At 35.1% G+C, this 20,626-nt stretch overlaps 1 protein-coding gene across 4 annotated transcripts in view; it reads left to right on the forward strand.

The window, feature by feature from the left end:
• The window catches only part of LOC128678632 (uncharacterized), a 72,237-nt gene extending 52,387 nt beyond the window's left edge, over positions 1 to 19,850 (forward strand). Inside the window, exons 5-17 of one of the 4 annotated variants that reach the window (XM_053760284.1) lie at positions 432 to 553; positions 9,390 to 9,659; positions 9,747 to 10,063; positions 10,162 to 11,721; positions 12,267 to 12,339; positions 13,117 to 13,248; positions 13,820 to 13,976; positions 14,994 to 15,135; positions 15,420 to 15,539; positions 16,054 to 16,255; positions 16,578 to 16,712; positions 16,992 to 17,186; positions 17,599 to 19,850. In XM_053760284.1, the coding sequence (XP_053616259.1) occupies positions 432 to 553; positions 9,390 to 9,659; positions 9,747 to 10,063; positions 10,162 to 11,721; positions 12,267 to 12,339; positions 13,117 to 13,248; positions 13,820 to 13,976; positions 14,994 to 15,135; positions 15,420 to 15,539; positions 16,054 to 16,255; positions 16,578 to 16,712; positions 16,992 to 17,186; positions 17,599 to 17,716 (3,543 nt within the window). In that variant the 3' untranslated portion in view covers positions 17,717 to 19,850. Of the gene's footprint in view, positions 1 to 431; positions 554 to 9,389; positions 9,660 to 9,746; positions 10,064 to 10,161; positions 11,722 to 12,137; positions 12,340 to 13,116; positions 13,249 to 13,819; positions 13,977 to 14,993; positions 15,136 to 15,419; positions 15,540 to 16,053; positions 16,256 to 16,577; positions 16,713 to 16,991; positions 17,187 to 17,598 lie in introns of all 4 variants that reach the window. The other 3 variants (XM_053760283.1, XM_053760285.1, XM_053760286.1) reach the window with 3 other exon arrangements.
• The last annotated feature ends 776 nt before the right edge of the window (positions 19,851 to 20,626 follow it).

The raw sequence follows: 20,626 nt of genomic DNA on the forward strand, positions 1-20,626 counted from the left end.
CATAATGTAATAATTAGACAAAAAAATTATGAAGTAATTTCAGCTTGTAATATAAAAACTTATATACTTATAGTGTGACACCCCCGTTGTTCCATGCAGGCGTCTATAGGCTGCGGTGACCCCTTCCCATCAGGTGGGCCGCATGCCTATTTGCTTGCTCAGTTTATTATCCAATTAGTAAAACTTATTTTAACTAGCGCGGAATCGGTGAAGCGTGACTTATAAACAAAATGCAAATAGTTTTGCGATTCAGTGAACAGGAGACAGGAGAGAACCCATTACGTTTAATATTTCAAAATTCATTTAAGTAACTGTCATGATGTAGAATGATTTTGAAAGCGCAATACAATAAAAGTCATTCAGAGATTTCCTCTCCTTCTGTCGTCGAGCTTTAAAAATTGATCACTATCTCAAAAGACAAAATGAAACAGACGCTGTCAGAGAGGATTGAAGAGCTGAAGGCTTCGGAAGCGGTTCGAGCAGCCATCGTGATGCAGCTCCGCGATGCTGTTGGCTTGCAGAACATAGCTGACCGCCAGGACAACATTACGAGGTGAGTTCCTCCACTATCTCTCAACTAGAGAGTGGAGGAGTGTTAATTATACTTGTAAGTTCGCACCGAAATTCGTAGTTTAGTAATATATTAGAATATTAGTATTTTCTCAGTTTTAACTCCTGATTAAAAAGTCTCGCGAAAACCCATCAATAAGTTCAGTTTGCGTTTTCTGGTAGAAATTGAGAGAATATTGGTAAAAATATTGTGCATTATATCATCATCAATAAATTTAGTTCTTATGGATGGAGTATTTTCCATTCTACTCTGTTACCTGCCATAGATTTTATCTGTTTTGTATAATAAAAGTAATAAGTCTAAATCGGATTATATATCGTATTCTGAAAATTAGCACATTGTAGTTACTTACTTAGGCTGGGTTGCAAAATTCAACTTTGACGTTACTTTAACCTGCGCAAAAAAACGCAAATTTCGACATAAACGCCGGCGGCACGCAGATTAAAATTAACGTCAAACTTGACTGGTGCAACCCACTCTTAATTGTTTACGTAAATGATATACACAGTATGCTCCTAGACACAAAAGCAAATAGCACTTCTAACATAGCCTTAGATAAATAATATTTGCTGAAAAGAATGGCCAACGACCGGTTGATTCTGAAGACTGCCTTGTAAATTGTTTCTGTGAAATTCGTCTGCGATGCAGTTCGAAAACAATGTCTCTTTAATATGAATCATAGTATTATCTTCAAGATGAACGCTTTCGTTGTTTTCTCATGTCAAAGGAAAATACGACCTCAGAAAAGGACTTATTATTTTGTTTGTTCATTCATAAATTCATTCATTTTACGAATGACACTCTTATATAACTTACAATCACTAGATTATAATGCAAGATAAACTGGATATAGTTTATCTTGCAATATAATCTAGTGATTGTAAGCATCGAATAGAATTTGAATAATCATACCTTTGAGATTTTAAAAAGGTTATTGATAAACAGAAGTCCATTAGAGTAAAGGTATCGTGCCAATTACCTTAAGGCCTAGACTAAGGACAGAATCGACATAGGAAGAACAATTAGTCCCAAAAGCGTAGAGACAAAAACAAACCATGATGATAATAGGTGGTTACAAATAACATTTGTAAGATCAATAATGTCATAACGCTATATATGTATTAAGATACTCAAGTCTCGATGTTTTCATTAAAAGGAGGTTGTTGATATCGCGCTATTGTTAACGAGATACCAAAATGTAGACAATGGGAGTTTCCACTATACTGTGACGGAGGGTATCATCGTCCCAGTCGTCTTTTGTAAATGTATATTCAGTTTTCATAATAATTTATTTCACATGTGCCCCATGTCATCAAGGGATCTATCCATAAACTGGAGATCCCTCTAATTTAGTTGATGGGTTAACAACCTGTCACCATTACTGAATCTCGTACCTACACAGATAAGTTCAGCCAAACGTTATTTTCGAGTTCCATGACTAGGTTCTGTCTACCCCGTGAGGGATAAAACCGTGATACTGTTCATGTGATCTGTAACTTGAAATGTTAGAAATAGAAGTCCGAACCTCCAAACATTGTGCTAAGCTTTTGCGTTCGATGGATTCTCTAAATATTTAAAACAGATACTTGTGTACTATTAAATATGATCACACTAATCTTAAAATATTAATGAGTGAGGCAGTTGGAAAACTACCGTGTTAGTATTTGTTTACGATAGAAAACGTCGCATTGGATAGCACAAGGCTACGAATTGGTAAACACATGCATGTCAATATTAGCCGCCTGTGATGTTGCTAGCAGCGCAACGTTCGCTATTTGTGAATATATGGCGATGGATCTTATAACTTGTTGTTCTAGATTAAACCCTTAATCAGGCATAGCCGTGCCGGCAGCTTCGTTAACGTGCGGTTAGAAGGCATATTAAGGAAAGAAAGATGCATCAAATTTATGAAATGTTTTAGCGTGGTTGATTTAGAGTTAACCTGTTTCACGCACTGTACTGTAGTAATATGATGATAAAAATATAATAAAAATATGTTTTCACTGAATGCATAACATAGATGTTGCATTCAAATTTAGGTCAAGATGGTCAAGATCGAAATTATGCTATTGGCGGAACTTTAGGTAGCTAGGGTTTGATATTAAAAACGCGAAATCTACTGGAAGAAATTCGATGAGGTACTTAGGTACCTACATACACGGATGGAATATAACACATGGGATACAACACAAAATTGCTTGGCATTCCACAACCTAAATATCCGTAAGTATATACCAATACTTTTGTTTTTATTTTAAACACAAATAGTTGATCAATGCATTACATTGAATAGCGCTATTGACCCCAAAATATGGCGATATTTCCATATGAATTACACCCACACGGGAGTAAACACGACGGTCGTCCAGTGTAATCAGAATTTATATTTATTATGCTATATGAGTTTGCTGAATATAAATATTTTTTTATTTTTTTTATTTCCCTTAGTCATTACTTATAAGATGTTTGTTACTTCACTACTATCAGTTGAAAAGTAGAAAATGTTGACAGTGAAACAGTTTGGAATTCAGATTGAATAAAATAGGTAGCTAAGTAATTTTTAAACAAAAAACTGAACACGTAACAAAATTATTTGCGCGGGCGGAGCTGTTAGATTGTATAGAAGCGATTGTAGATAAAAAATACAACAGTAAGTACTAATGAGGGCTCAGACGAATATTGTGATTAGGACCTTTAGCCCAGAAAGAAGTGTCGTACGATTCAGCATAGAGATAAGAAGATGATATCATCAAAGTAGCAAGTCGTATGGTATGTGGATAACATCAGTAGAGGATAGAGAATATTTACGTTAAAGATACAAAAAGACAGAGATTGTCTCGATGGTCTCTGTCCTTTTCTACAATAATCCATAGAAGGACATTCATATTTTTTGATATATGATCTTTGATATAAGGTCTTATATAAAAATAGGAAGAATATGAATATCCTTCAGGCATGTATGTAAAAATCATATAAGTCATTTTGGCACCACGAAATCAATGAAGATTACAAGTAATCATTTGATGTCAAAAATATTAGCTACTGAAAATACTAAAACCCCGGTCGTAATACCCTCGTAAATGCGGTGGGTAAATTCATACATTTATATAAACTGTGTCAGTGTTAGTTCAAGTCCAAACTGCAGTTGTCGTAATATGACGGAAAGCGCCAGTTAAATCTGCCAACTTTCGTAATTTATAGCCTCTAGTATTACATAAAGTTTTATGACATTGTTGTGGTAGTGAACGGTCAACTTACATAAATAGACAAAAAGTATCTAATCTCAGAATTGTGTTCAATTCTTATTTATGCATTTTTTTGGATATAACGATCCATTCAGATGAAAGCACGTTACAGTACGACGGCAGCTCACAAACGAGGGACATTGTGCCGACGACGGACCAACTTCATATTATTATCTGCGTGATATCCACAATTTTGTATTTTAATGGTAGTGCATGTATAAAAACCATACAAATTCTAAAAAGAAAAAGCTTACCTTTATTCGATATTTTAATACATATAAGTATCTATATATACTATATATTTACTTTAATTGAATTTACATGATCAATTTCAGACGTGTTTAGCAAATTACATAATGATATATATTGAACAAAGCTAACATGTTTATCTATAAAACCACGCTTATATGATATATTTTGGCAATGTTCAGTGAACTATTTTAGATCATTTGGATGGAAGGCGCCAGTTCTTCGCCGCCTGTTCTAAGCCATTGAGATAATTGATAACTCTCATAGCTTGTATTAACTGATCAATAAAAGGAATAATAAGATCTTCATTATTTGCTATAATGTGGTTGTGTCGATCGAGGATCTATTGAATGTTTAATGCAATAGCCTATTATGTAGTTCATGCTTTCAATTTCGTCATTGTTATATGTATTTGATAAATCAAAATTAAAAACAAAGTCGTGGATAAAAGCATGTATTATGTATACCATGTTTTTAAACGGAAATCACCTTTTCTCGATATTTGACCTAATTTTTATTTAGTACTTATGGCGTATTCGACATAAATGGTTATAATTTTGAAAGCATCTAATGTGATAATTTTGATTTTTTCATAGCTGAAATAGATTGTAGAACCGAATAGTTGACATAAGCGTTCCAGAGTAAAATACTCTTGACAGACGGGACGCAAACACATGACGGACAACGAAGTGAGAGTTTCGTAACTTTTGAGGTAGGTAACTTTGAGGCTTTTTTCCCTGACATTATGTTATAACTAGATCATTTTGGAAAATAATTTTAGACTAGACGCAGTTAGCAGCCAGACTAAACTTGTGTTAAAGATAAAACAGGAAGCAATAACACACACAATCTGCTCCATTTAAAACAATTTGCTCTCTGATTGAAGTTTATTGCAGGAATTTGGATAGTCTTCGTTAAGACAATCAAATATTGTATTGATGCAAAACCATGTGATGTTTCGCTAACTATCACGAATGCTGCTAAAATAATAATTTTATCAGTCAAAACTAAGAATGTGTCAGGAACATTATTATTATCCTAATTAACTTTAGTATCAGTAATGTAATCGTTTTCGGCATAATTTTTGCATTTGGCATTGATATTTTGGCGGACTCTGGCCCTGGCGGGCAAATTATTTTATATAACAAAATGATCACAACATATATTAAAATAGTGGCGTCATAAAATTGGTGCAAATCTCTAGCATGAGGAATATTCAGGAAGCTACTGAGTATTATTTATGCGTTGGAACTTGTATTTTAAATGTATGTCTAATGTTTGTGTAAAATCACCACTCAATAAAATGTAATGTAGCTTATGGAAATAAATGTTGTAAATTCTAGACAGTTTGACACATAAACTTAAGCGAAACTAGGTTAGATTGTGATCAGATTCCTTACAATTCTATTTGATTCTGTAAAATGTATTGGTAAAGGTAGGAAATGACCTCAATGGAAATAGGAAGTTAGCTCGGTACCTATCCGAAGTAGTCAAGTAGGAACTTCCTCTCATTACACCTCATAAGATGTGGAAGTAAGTAATTCGGTAGTTTTCGATCCTTCATCAATTACTTTCAATTATTAATCTCGTCTCGAACTTTAGTCAATTATATTTTTCGTCTTTTTTGTATTCTTTTGAAACTGTTGTTTGCATTATATAAGCTTGGTAGTTGCCCTAGTGTTGCACATTTAGAATCAGAAGTACGTAATACCAAAGTATAATAAACAGTAATTATGCGCTAAGCAGTTCCAACACAGTTTGTAGATCAATATTTTGCAGTAAAGAATAGGAAATCAGCAGATCACATGTAAAAGAAATGTGTAACGTCCCCTGATTGTCAACAAGAATCGAATCCAGGTCATTGCAGTGCCGTGTGCCCTCTAAACATCTGGTAAATAGGTCAGCGGGTAGTTAGCTATCTTGAAATAGATGCGTTGCCATGCCCCATCCGTGCCATCTTGTATTCTCTTGTCTTAAATAATCTTTTACAATATTTTGAATTTGTCTTCGGCTTTTGAAATAATACGGCTTGCGTTTAAGACGCAATGACGTAAGATCGAATCATTATCGGTATTTAGGAGCTTGTACAACTTGTGTCTCATGATGATGACTATTGTCTTTTATTTTCTGTGGTTATGAAATAAATCCCTGCCATGATCCTTGAGACTACAACATGGAGTACTTCAAAAAGGGTGTGAAATGATTTATTAAAGTTCTCCCTGGTACTGCAGGCCTCCTTAGGCTGCGTTGGGTGACCATTTCCCATCAAGTGGTCTACAGGCCTGTTTGCCTGTTTAGTGGTATAAAATAAGTAATAACTAATCCATAGAGACACTGATCATTTAGCTATTTTGTATGTAAAAGCGATTTCAAGCAACGACTTCTTACCTCGTCAACTACTACTAATATTTGTGATAACACGATTGAGTAAGTTTTCTCTTGTCTTCTGTTGGTCAGCAAGTCCTATCTTGCCAATTCAGTTTTGATTATTGTTTCTATTATAAAACTGTCACTTACATTATAAATAAATAAATAAATAAATATTAGGACAAATCACACAGATTGAGCTAGCCCCAAAGTAAGTTCGAGACTTGTGTTATGGGATACTAACTCAACGATACTATATTTTATAACAAATACATATATAGAAAAACATCCAAGACCCGGACCAATCCGAAAAATATCATTTTCCATCATGACCCGACCGGGACCTCTCGTCAAATTATGGATGCAAATAAAAAGAAATAGGTTGTTGTTATTTATATAGATCTCTAATAGAAGGAATTATGACCCCCGTGTATGTAATAGATTACTATTGCCACAATTTAGGTCACACCACCCTTATGGTTAATCGATTCTGAGCGATCATGTGATAGACATAATTTTATGGGCACATAAAGATCCTTTATTGCTAACAGTTTCATGTTTGTGTATGTTTTGATATGTCATGCGTCGCTATTCTGATTGAGATTATACTATTAAAGTATATTTCTAATTTTTAGTGTTCCGTTACTTAAAAGGTAAAAACGAACCCTTTTAGGATCACTTCGTTGTCTGTCTCTCTGTATCTCATACGTATTTAATTTTGTAGCGAGTCTTTCATTGGAGTGAACCACTAATGCAGATGCTCTTTATAAATATAAGATATATCAATTACAGGCCACAAAAATCAAACACAATCAGAGAAATAATTAATGTAATTGTAAATTTTAAAGACACGGTAATAGTGGGCCATTGTCACATAACTAATATTTATATCGCCTATGACTTCCCACATAAAGCTCACAGTATTGGCGACCGATTTTCAAGGGCAGCAAATTAATGTACCTAATGTCGGCTGTACATTATCACCAAACAGTTCCAAACTTTGGCGGATTCTGTATACATTGCTGGTTTTTTATTGCGGTAAATAAAAGCTCTCATACAGTCTACGCAATATTCATTCATTCGCGTCGACATCTCTCAGAGTTCGGCAATAGTATGTAGTCGTCATAAAGCCAAGGTCCCGTGGATTTATGTCTCCATATCATGTGTGATCGATTTGGGTAAATATTTACTTGCTAAATACAACAGTGTTATTGATACCACGTCAAGCATTCTATATAACTGTTGACTTTTTGAATATGCGTTGTAGGTCGATTTCAGAATCATAATGTTGAATTATTGGACAATTAACAATTAATTAAATTCATATGTTAAATTATTATTAATTAATTTTTGAGATTTCATGTTGCACTAGTAAAATTTGACATTAATTTTAACCTGCACAGAAAATCGCAAATACAATATTATTGATAGTTATTTTAGCATTAATTACTTGATGGATCTTGTTGATAAATTCTTATATATTGTTTTTTTTTTTATTTAAAATATCATTATTAATTTTTTAAACACATTCACTTGCCAAAGAATTCTCATTGTACCTATCTAAGAGCAGAATCTTCCACGACGTTCACATAAAGACGTGTGCCAACCAAGTGGAACGTGTTAAAGCGAATGTGTTGACCCCTTTAGGAGTTCAGTATCTGGCACGAGTCCAAGTTTTGTATTCTACCAGCGTTAGTATGGTTTTTCAATTATTGCGTGTAAATAAAAGGTACCATTGAAAGACCATTGAGACACGATTTCGAATTAATGTTAGCAGAATCGGCACCTTCCTGAGCAAATAGCTTGAGACTAGCTCGAGCCGGTTATCCAGCTTTTGTGGTCGTGACCCATTTGTGATCGTTTGAATTTAGAACGAAGCTGTTTGTATGTCAAGCAGCTTATTTGTATTCAATATGGATGACACTAATCAGAATATTCTGTGCTATGAAATTTTTCATGGTCTTGTCTTCAAAGGTCTTGTTCAATCAATGCGCCTTACTTTTTACGCTGTCGCCTTTGAAACGCTTTTTAAAAACGCCTTTAAATTTGTGTCAAAATGAATAGTTTAATGGAAAACAGTAGGAGTATATATATATATATATATATATATATATATATATATATATATATATATATATATATATATATATATATATATATATATATATATAATGTAATCACATATATGTGATACTCGTCCAGCATATAGGTATAAATTCCTGGATAGGTAGATTATACTTCGTAACGTAACTTTGCTTGCAGGAAGTTTTGATACGAAACGTTGTTCTTATAATACGCATTTTCATTAAAATTTCGTATGACTTCTTGTTTCACAAAATTAGCTTTTATTTTTAGTCATCTAAATCCAGAACGGAACAGTTAGAGGTCGTCTCTCATTTTGTTAATGTAACTATTTTTATTATTGACTTCAGTTTCTGAATGAACAGAGCGAATGAAACACTGGCAAGCGCTGCCCAGGCATCAGCTTACAGCTAACAGCACATCACTTTCTGACAACATAGGTACCAATTTACCAACCTATCCAAAATCATTGCAATTACTTACAGGAAACAGTAAACAAACGTGGCATAATTGAAATTGAGCATAGAGTATTAAAATTCCGAGGTTCGAGTCGTGAAAACTTATTGATTTCGCGCCACATAAACAGTTTTCCGGAATGTTTTCGTTACCATGTCAATATATCTGCTAGGGGGAAAACATAATTTTTCAGCTGATTTTTAAAATAAGATCTACGTAAGCATTTTTTCTGAAGTTTTTTTTTATGATAACTTAGCAAAATATCTTCGAATCGAAATAGTATACAAAATTAAGTATATTAATTTGGATCAAATGCGAAAGTCGTGTAGATTGTATATTTTAAAGCTTTTCGACCGTAAGAAAAGCTCTTAAAACATTACACAGTAGTAGCGAAACTAAAAATGTATCTTTTGTTGCAGACAAGTCGTATCGCATATAAAGAACACCCCAGAGCTGATACTCCTCGGCAACGAGTCTTCCACAGTTCGTAGACTGCCAATCTTCTCCCTGATGGTGAAGCATCCGAGAGGAACCTTCCTTCACCATAACTTTGTGTGCGCAGTCCTCAACGATGTATTTGGTATCCAAGCTAGGGGTGGACTGAATAGCAATCTGAACTACGGCTCCGATATCCTGGGTATTGATGATCAGCTGCTCAAAGAGTACGAGAAGTTACTTGATATTGAAGCGTAAGTTATTTTACACATTTTCGTAAAAATGTTTGTTATTTAAATTGTTCGTCGAGATTAAAATTTTATAACATCTCTTTCTTCTAGACAAAAAGAAGTAGCACGAATTAGAAAACTAAGTGACGTGAAAGCTCCAGAGGTGCCAATCCATAACGAACATCTGAGACCTGGCTTCTGCAGAGTATCCCTTCCCTTCTTCATGTCCGATGCAGAAGTAGCCTTCGTGCTCGAAGCGCTCAAAATGGTGGCCACTGAAGGCTGGAAGATAATGCCTCAATACGTCATCAACCCAGAAACCGGCCAGTGGAGGCACCATACATGTTCTGTCCTCAGAGACAGGAAATCTTTGTATTCGCTCAAATTTAATGATGGAAAAATAAGCTCACACGAAAGACGTGTTTCTGGTAAGACACCGAAAACCCTTTTTATCAATTATGTCAGACTGTTTTAATGGATTGTTGTAATAAAAGTATATAAATCGTATGTATTTTTATCATCACAGGTCCAGGAATATTCCCACAAACTTACACAGAATGTCTACAGACAGCACGGAATCTGTTCAATAGGGCTAGAAAGCTAGCAATGAAATGCTCGACAGCCGAACCAGAAGTATCATTCAATCCTCGAATAGATTACTTGAGATGGTTCATGCTACCAAAGGAAGCTCATGATCTTCTACTGGGTCGCTCAGGAAACGTCAAGCATATTGTGCCATTTGATCCTTCTGGTTACACCGGAGCGAGAAAGAGTTTACTTGTCAGCAGGTCTTCCATAACCTCTTCACCAATCCTTGGAACGTCAGCCAGACATTTAAGTTTGTCAGCGATTGACGATTGCCATATATTTAGACTGAAACAAAAACAAAAATTCTATTCAAGAGAATCCAGTCTTAGAGAGAATCTTCCTGAGACAAAAGCGGCCACGCCACCAGTACAGTTTGCAGTGGGAGAAACGGTATCACCGCTGCATCTAGCTCCTCAAACAAATAAGCGACCAGAGCTGATGAGGTCTAGATGCTACAGTTTGGGCTCCGATAGCCCACCAGTTTCACTAAGCCCGCAAACTAGAATGAATCTAGGCTTAAAAGAAACTAGTCCTAGCAATGTAATAGAAAAGACAAGCAGTTTTTGTAATTGTGGTAGTCAAACTGATCTCCAGTCATTAGATGATCCCATGATCTCACCCGGAAAAGACTTTCCTTATAGTGCACAGTCTACGTCAATATCAGACTGCAGTCAGATCGGTCGCATGTCTCCTGCTACATCTCTAACATCGCATACATCCGAAGATATACAAGCATATGTTAAAGAAATGACTAAAGAAATTGCAACGGAGATCAAATCTGAAATACGAGAAGTTATTTCCAAGGTGGATGATATTCTAGAAAACTCAGATACGCTTGATCAATCGAATCTAAGTTTGAGCTCGATATCTAGTCAAAATGAACGAAATTCAGTATCAGTCATAGATGTAGCCGAATATTTGATGGGAATGTCTAAAGAAATGGCATCTGAAGTAAAGCACGAAATACGTGAAATGGTAAATCAAGTTGATGAAATGATCTCCCCAGATTTTGTAGGTTTATGTTCAAGAAAAAGTTCACCGCCTCAGACGGGTAGACAGAGGATTGGCTCTGGTCCCGAATTAGGATTAGATTTGAAAAGAGCAACGCAATCGTTAAAGAAATGTCCGACTAGTCCCGTGCTTCCTTCGCAATTTATTGATGACGACGAGTCCCGCTATTGCAAGAGATCACCAACGCAGTCTCCAAAGTCTCAGTGCACACCATTACATGAAGTATCTGGTCCAAACAGTATTTCATTCAATTCTAGTGATGCATCTACACCAGACACTATCATCCAAGTAGTGACATGCCAGAATTCTCCAGTCTTCCCTAAGTCATCTAGCTCAAACAAACTATCTGATGATGAAATTAACTGCAATGACGTGACGTGCAGACAATGTAATAACAAAAAGGCATGGTGCCAAAATCCATCGATAAGTTCACAAGATAGTGGAATAAATATGACGTTCACTGAAACGGACTCCTATTTAGATTTTGGTAAGTTTAAACTTTTGTTTTCATAACAACGAGTTACCATATTTTCAACCTTGGCAAATTTTGTATGTTTGGAACATACATAATAATCAAGTTTGAACTGGATCTTAGTATATATTTTTACGTCTTACTGAGAATATTTGGTTTCGGTCAGATTGGTACTGGTTTGCAATAAGAATTGAGATGACTATATAATATATTTTTATTATTGTCTCAATTGTAATTTAGTCTGTATATCACATAGATAAATTGCAATAACTCATACTCGTAGTAATGTTCAATTTCCACAGTACTCTAGTTCATTCATATTGTGGCGAGTTTTAACTTGGTTATTGCACCTGGCACATTATCATCAATCTCTGAGAAATACAAGTCTAAATTCAAACTCGCCAATTTTGATTATTTACCAATAATTTCAGTAAAATGGCGTACTTCGTCAGACCCAACCACGAATAAAGCAAAGAAGTTGCAAGGCAGACTTCGTATGTGCCAGAAATATGAGAAAAGTGAAGTGCCAGATATTATAGAGGGTGTTCCTGTTTGTTCAGGCGATCACATCCGACAGACAAAGAGATTCGACGATACGGACTCAGGGCGAGATGATGGAGACAGACAGAACAGGTGTGTATCTGATTATAACAAGTCTACTAGTTTGGTGTATAATAGATGTTAATTCTGCTGTCTGCGTGCACGATGTAGCATTTTTTCAAAACATATGTAATTAGCACTATGAGACCTACTTACGTCAGTGATCTTTATAAAAAATGGGGTGAACAAACTTGTAAGTGATGCCTAGGCTAAGTTTGGTATAAATTTCACTAATTTAAAATTCCGATATGAGCAGCCTTGGCAATTAGTCAAACGCTCATTTATCATCGATGATATGTTTCAGCTTTCGGCTGCCAGAAAGCGTTTGCGAATTTTTATTTGCTCTTAATATTAACAGGGATAAATTGACGATATTTAGGTCGTCCCCTTAGTACATTGTTTTTGACACAAATATTTTGCAAGTTATTTTAACTCCAGTATGTATGTCAATAACGGCTGACTAATCTTCTTATATAATAAGCACGAGAATATAAATAGACAATATTAAATTGCCTGATGATATTTTATTTATGATCCTTTTATTTTTATCACGGATTCTATTTCTATTAAAAATCTTTTTACTGCCATTTAATATGGCAATCTTGAAACTCTTGCGGATACATACAGCTACTTACCAATTTACTCAGAAACTTTGAAACCCTATGCCATAATCACAGAACTGAGAATTTGGTTTCTTTGGTTTTTCTTTCCATTCTCAACATTTCTTGACCATTACTTAGCAGTTTCAAAATAAAGTGTCCTAAGGGCTCACTCGACAACAATAGGTTTCATAGCCTCCCATGCCCACAGGACTTCGTTGGATTCGAAGCGCTCAAGTCGCTCGTCCAATGCCTCATCAAGCTGTTCCGACAGGTCCTCTCTGTCCAGTGGCTATGGCACGGACCAGAGGCCTTCCATCGAAGACCATTGCTTTGAGAGGAGGTGGGTTGTTATACCTAGCTAATAGCTTATGCTGTAGTATAGGTACGCTTAGCAAGGAAGTGACGAAAATAACAATTACTTATTTAGCTTTCGCTCCCAAAACTTTGATTCTTTAATAGTGAAATAGAATCCGTGATATTGTAATACCTAATAATCATTGCGTTTAATCTTTTTGAAAAATCCCTTGTGACATTTTAAATCCTGTGATAATACTGACTGAAACAAATAAATTTTATTTGTTTACTCTTCAAGGTGAAAATAATAATTGTGGTTAATATAGGTATTTCATAAACATATAGCTTTTTCTAAAGTCGTAAAACTTTAGAAAAAAAATACAATGTATATATATATAGGTATATTGATAAGAGAAATGTATTTATTGCTAAATTGCACGGTGCTAACTCTGTCTTCATAACCAACCAAAATTGTTTTTCAAAATAAAGTTATTTATATTTGTTAAAATTGTAAAAAGGCATACATCTCTCAGCAATCATAATTTGGATTTAGTAATGTTTGATTATGATGGCAGAACTGAAGGAAGGTGCTAATGTAATCGTTTCTTCCATTCCAGTGAGTCAGAATGTAGGCTGCTAAAGGAGGCGTGTTGCTGGGAGGAGGAGCAGGACGACAGCAGCGCGTGCAGCGACTCCTCACTCACTGACTTCACTTTCGACGATGAGGGCAAGTGGCATTGCCCGCCTAAAGCTATCTGGAAGTCCACGCTAGAAGTAAGTGTCTATCGTAACTCGTCTTAAGCAATCTTCAACCTTATTTTTTAGATGGTAATTTATTTACACATTTAATTTACATACTTTTACATGGTGTCCTCCTTCAATCTTGAAAAGAAACATGAGATAGTGTCTGCCACTTTACCGTGCCTATTGTTTGTTTTCGAGACTCTGAAGGTTACGGCTTCCAGTTTTGTTTCCCTAGCCCTTTGCACTACTAAAATCTATTGGGGTAGTTTTGTCGTTACTCAAGTCTCGGCTCCAAAAGTGAGAACTAGTAGGATGCACAAATATTCGCTTTTAAACGACTGTTGATCTTTATTTCAGAAACTTATAGGATACAGTTATAGGTAGTATATTATCAATTTTTATCCCCTAGGAGCCATAACATTTACATACAAACCGGAAAGTGTTGTTTTGACAAAAATATCTTGTTACTATATCCGAAAATAAACTCAAATTGTATTCAAATGCATGACACCGAGGTCGAAACTATAAGGACGTGGAGCACCTGAATACCAATTAGTGTTATTTGAACAAATCGTTTGAACGCTACTGAAATACGAAATCATTCTCATCATCCGTCTGGGGGCTATTTTGTTGTTTTGTTAAGTTAATGGACGCTTATAGATTACGCTATTTCTGAAATTCATTGTTTTGTTTTGAAAAATAAATCACAAAATCTGGTAGTCGTAGTTTCTGTTCCTCATGTAAAATTATTTCTTGATAGTGATTACAACTACAAGCTATTCATACTCTATTTTTTATAAGATGTGTATCTTTTTTTGTTTTTAGCACCTAAAGAATAAACTCAAAAGATACTGAACCGATTTTCACAACTATATACTAGACGTTCAGGAGTAACAGGAGTGTACCTTTTATTTGCCGCAGACAAAGGTCCGGACGGAATTCTAATTGATTAAAAATGTATCTGTCAATTGTCTTTTGGCTATAGATTACAACAACAATATATTGGTGTATAAAATAAATGTTCCTTATCTGATCATCTCATCGTAGGCCCTCCACGAGTTCAACATGGTACGTCCTGGAGACAAAGTTCTGGTTTGCCTGTCCGGAAGTCGAGAGTCCTTAGCCTTGCTCCACACCATGCACCAATACCAGTTCTACGCGCGTTCCAAGGGGATTCATTTCAGTATTGGTGAGTTTTACCTCTACTTAATTATCACCAAGGACATCGGAGTAAAGGCAGATGTAGACCAATATTCGATCAGTGAGACGCTGACCTTACGGTAGCTTAAGCTAGGAGAATGAAGTGTCGGAAGGTAAACAGCAATATGACATAATCAAAGTAGCAGTGCGTATTAGTACAGGGTATAATGGCTTGGTATAGTGATCAAAATTATGAATATCGTTGTAGTTAAAAAGTAACTATAGGTATATATTCTTCAATTTGTTCTGATGTAGTTATTTTTCTTTCCTTAGGTGCATTATTCGTACACGAAGATAAGTCAGACGTGGACCCTCTCCACCTAATGGCATACTGTAGAACTTTGGGAGTGAAGTTCATATACCAGGACAAGTTGGATGATATCGACAGTGAGAGTAAGTACAGCCAGGTTTTAGATCTACTGTTTTGTGTAAAGTCTTGAGCCGACGCAGGGAGTAAAAGAGATCATTAAATTATGTGAATGTGGAATGTGAATCAGACCTACCATACTGGAGATAATAAAAATAATTAAACAACAAATATGATCGCATCAGATCGGGCCGCGCGGGACAAATTGATTGGTTAATTTAATTTTTATGAATTTTAATTTTCGAACTTCATAATTATTTTCATTGTAAATACTTAAAATTTGCATTTTTAGCTATCGATTGTGATTACGAAATTATCAACAATTTTAAGAGTTTTAATTTTGAGAATTTCCAAAAAATATCTTAGTAAGTGTTACATACATACTGCTACATTAAATCTAGATATAGTAAATTTTACGTTTTTGTTTATTTATGAATAAGTATGCTGTGAGTCTTCCAAAAGGGAATAACATATCCACAAATAGTTAACATAAATAATAGTAAACATATTCACAAATAGTTAATTGGTGTTGTGTTGTAGGACGGGGCAGTGCAAGCAAGGTGTCGGAGCTGCACCGCTGGGCGTCGCACGCGACGCGCCGCCGCGCGTACGCGGCGGCGCGCGCGCACGGCTACGGCGTGGCGGCGCTCGCGCAGAGCCTCGACCACGCCGCCAGGGCCTTCCTCGCCGCCGCACTGCACGCTGGCGAACTGGCTACTACCAAGGCGCACTATCGAGTCAGGTAAATGAGACCATGAAGCAAAAACCCCGCCTCCTCTTTAGACACGCCTTATTTCTTTCTCTAACAAAAGTAAAAATGTATCCGGTATAGCTTCGACCATTTTTTAACGAATAAAACGAAATATGCTTCACCCATGCGCTACACCTTTACGAGATGTCTGTACACCTTTCACTATAGTAATTATGATTCAATTTTCCAATCATCAGTGAATATATCACATCAGTCATGAAAAACATTTCATATTACTAAAAAAGTCTAATACTAAATTTACAAAAATTGACGTTTCCACAAGGTATGATGTCTAAATAACTGTAACTTCCAGAGAGCACGACATCCGCATCATCAGGCCATTCATCTACGTTCGCGAGCGAGCGCTGGCAGCGTTCGCGCGCGCGCGGCTGCTGCCTGACTTCAGGGAGGAGCAGCCCACCAGCCCACCCACAGACGACGAACAAGGGTCAGTTGGAGTGTATTATATATCTATAGGAGTTTTCATTTGCTAAATAACCTATCTGTTGTTATCCTCTTATTCATAAAAAAGTTAAACCAGTGTGCTTTGTCTCGTTCTGTCAAATATATTTTTAAAAGGATTTTTTAAAGTATGCCCTTTTTTAATAACTACCCTCATATTTATAAAAAAGAGGGTAGTTAATGTTTAAGGGGTAGTTAATATTTTTCTTTTAATAGATGTTATCGCTGTAATTATCTATATCGTTTCTTTTCCCTTTATTCACAGTAAAAATCTAGCCCACATAGAGCGCTCAGTGTCTGAGCCTTGCGGAGCCAAAGAGAAGCTGGCCGTCCGCAGATGTATAGACTATGTCGGCGAGCCTCTGGAGTCTGCGAGAGATCTGCTGCTCAGCCAGGAAGAAACGCATCCATATATGTTCAACAGTCTGAAGAATGCTTTACACCCGTTGATCAGTGCCAGGTTAGTATTGCTCTGTTACTCGTATGATGTCGCCAGATGGCGGTATTTAAATATCAAATCTCCACAACAACCTTGAACAAAATTTCCATTCAATATTTGTCGTCTAAGTGTTTATTAGCTATCTCTATCATTTTAAGTATGTAAACCACGAAAGAGATAGGTTTGCAATAATAATGGAAGTAAAGCTACAATTCTTACAGTTGATACGAATAATTAAGATAAAATAAATTTTAAGTTTGTCTGCTCAAGCACTTGTATTCAATTTACTACCTATTGGTATTGATAGACAAATCTATCTAGCTAATTTGATCGCTATCGGCTTAAATAACTCAGTTTAAATAATAGGTCAGAACACCGAGCATAATTCAAGTACTTAGTTTATTTCAATGTATTAAAATTTTATTGTTTCCAGAAACATCGATAAAGATCTGAAAGAGCATAGACACAGGAAGAAATCGGTAATTCAAATGAAAAATGGAGCGCCCGTGTACGATTCTGATGAGGGGACTGAAGAGGAGCCGGTGCCATAGACAACTGTCAAAACTCCCGCCAAAACGTAGTAAAATATAGTGTATTATTTTGTCGAGACTTTGTGATTACTCAGTGATGATTATTGTGATGAGCATGATAATTAAAGCGTTGATTAATATTACTTTATGTGTGTATTATGTACTTTGTTGTGGTTAAGTTTTGAATGATATCACCATGATATTAAAATGTATAAAACTTGACTCCGTAAGAAAAGAGAAGGGATATAAGATAGGTATTTACATTTATTGAATGTAGCAAAGCAACATCGAAATATACCTGTTATTTTTTGTGCACCACTTTGTGTTCTGATTGACGGAGTCAGTTTGTAAAATAATTTATAATTGAATTATTTTTGGTATTGATATCAAAGTGCATTTGTTACAGTCTGCTATGGATTATTAATTGTTTAAATTGTTCTGTTATATGCTGAGATTGTACCTATGAGTGCAAAAATCATGCGTTTTCGGCGGCCTATTTATTCTACAGAAATTTTAAAATTAATGGAAATGCGAAAAATATGTACTAAATGTTTCCCATAATCTTAGTGTTATAGGCATAGTATTTTTCTGATAATGTAGGTGGTAACCACCTATTTTCGTGTCGTAAGTATTGTTAGTAGTATTGGCAATGCAAAAATTACATTATAAAAACGTCTGGTGGTGAAATTTATTGACATGTAATAGTTTTCGACCGCCATCTTTATGTTTACAGTTGCGTGTCGAATTTTTGTTTAATAACAATAACAAAAGCAATATTCCACTAATTATTGTCCAATATTATTACAGCTTTGCTTGCTCTTTCGTAATATTTAAAATGAAAGAGATAGCGATAATATTGGTATTTGATTAGTGGAATACTGCATTAACCAGTTGATTATAAAATGTGAAATGCTGGTATTATATTGATATTACTGTATACTGTATGATTCGTAGATAGCATATTCTTGTCTACCTGTGTTACATGATTGAATTGAGGGGATGGATGTATGTAGGTAGATAGATCCTGATATTCTCGAATATTCTGCGCGGGATGGATTACGTCAGTGATTGGCCTAATCTACATTTACTCTACGAACTAATAAAATATAGTTTATTTTTGTATTGAACAACACCAGAGACGATTTTTATATATAATGGCATCGTCGATTCAAAATTGAATACTATTTATTAAAAAAGTTTCATATTAAACGTAAAGGTTGTAATGTGTTACAAATGTTGAAGTCTTGGAGAGTTTTATGATTATTTACTGTTATAATCTGTAGCATTACACGTTATAGATCGTTGACAATGTAGAAATATGAATATTTATGGACGTGTATTAATATGTTAAGCCACAATTCTGACAAAGTCAGAGATTTCTATTTCTTCATCAGTGTATAGTATTATACATCAGTGTATATAATATATATTCGCTATTTTTCACTCGGTAAAAAATATAATGAAAAAGCACGATGCGTTATTTCGAACGAGTCAGTGGAAGTGAGTGAGATGGCATAAAATGTTGTCAATATTGCCTAGTGTGTAAGATGCTTAATGGTTGGGAGAATCAACTTTTCGATATCTGTAGGTAACTTTAGTTGTGGACTGTGGAAAAAGCTGAAAAAAAGTCATTGCAAGGCAATTTTAGGCGGACTAATGCCATTACATTGAGCTTGATATACTTATGTGATGATAATATTCTACTATCAATAACAATTAGATTAATATTAACTACATACAATTCGTGATCTACATGTTGTGGTAGTGGAATATAATCAGGTCGATGGTACGATTTTTTTACTGGCAACATCAACATTCACGTTCCATTTTGGAATTAGGTATATTTTCAATGTCTAATTTGGAATATGGCTGCTGATGTGAGACTGATTTCGGTTTAGTTAATGTAAAACTACTTATTTTTTATATTTTCTTATATAACTAACTTCCAAATTATTAATTTGTTTTTTTTTTTTACTTTCAGTTGTTTAATATATTTAGCAACTATATTTACTCATGGCTAAATATGTTGAAATTCCTATTTAGGTAGGATACTTCTACGTTGTAATATTGAAACAAACGTGTCCCATAAAATTGCTTCCATGATAATTGTATTCATATACATTTTGTCATAAAATAAACATGTTTTAATAGAAAATGCGTATTTTAATTACGTTCCCTTAAATATTTTTCAAAAAGGCCTTTGTCTCCACATATTGCATATGAATCCATTTAAATCTACTGACTTAAATAAAAAACAATATTTATGTAGCACCATTTAGATATTTATACAGTTATTTGCTACACTCAATTCTAAAAATACTTTTTATAAGTACACAAAAGTTGATGAGTACCTACTAAGGCCCTTGTAACTTATTATTTTCCATTCATTACGAAATTTAGAAGAAAATTCTCCTTTGTGCAATAACTCATCATTCATGACGGTGGCGCGGTGGAAGAGTACTTGCCTCTGAACCCTGAGGTCTCGGGTTGGATCCCGGGTCGGGTCATGATGGTATTTTTTTCTGATTGGCCCTGGATGTTTATCTATATATGTATTTGTTATAAAATATAGTATCGTTAAGTTAGTATCCCATAACACAAGTATCGAACTTACTTTGGGCCTAACTCAATCTGTGTGATTTGTCCTTATAACATTTATTATTATTTACTCAGTACCTATATGCACATACACTTTCTGTATCACATTGTAGACAGAAACTTACGTAAGTACTTTTAAAATGTATGTATGTGTTGTACTTTACAAATGGATGGCAGTACACAAATTGATTACTAGGAATCATTACGTACATTTTATTTAATAATAAGCTGACGTTTCAACGACCATGCAGTGGTCGTGCGCGGTGACTGGTGACGAACTCAACCACGGCCGATGTTGGAAAGGTTGGTTGTTGAAAAACGTCAACTAGTATA

This window comes from Plodia interpunctella, chromosome 20 (assembly GCF_027563975.2).
Source record: "Plodia interpunctella isolate USDA-ARS_2022_Savannah chromosome 20, ilPloInte3.2, whole genome shotgun sequence".
Taxonomy (NCBI): domain Eukaryota; kingdom Metazoa; phylum Arthropoda; class Insecta; order Lepidoptera; family Pyralidae; genus Plodia; species Plodia interpunctella.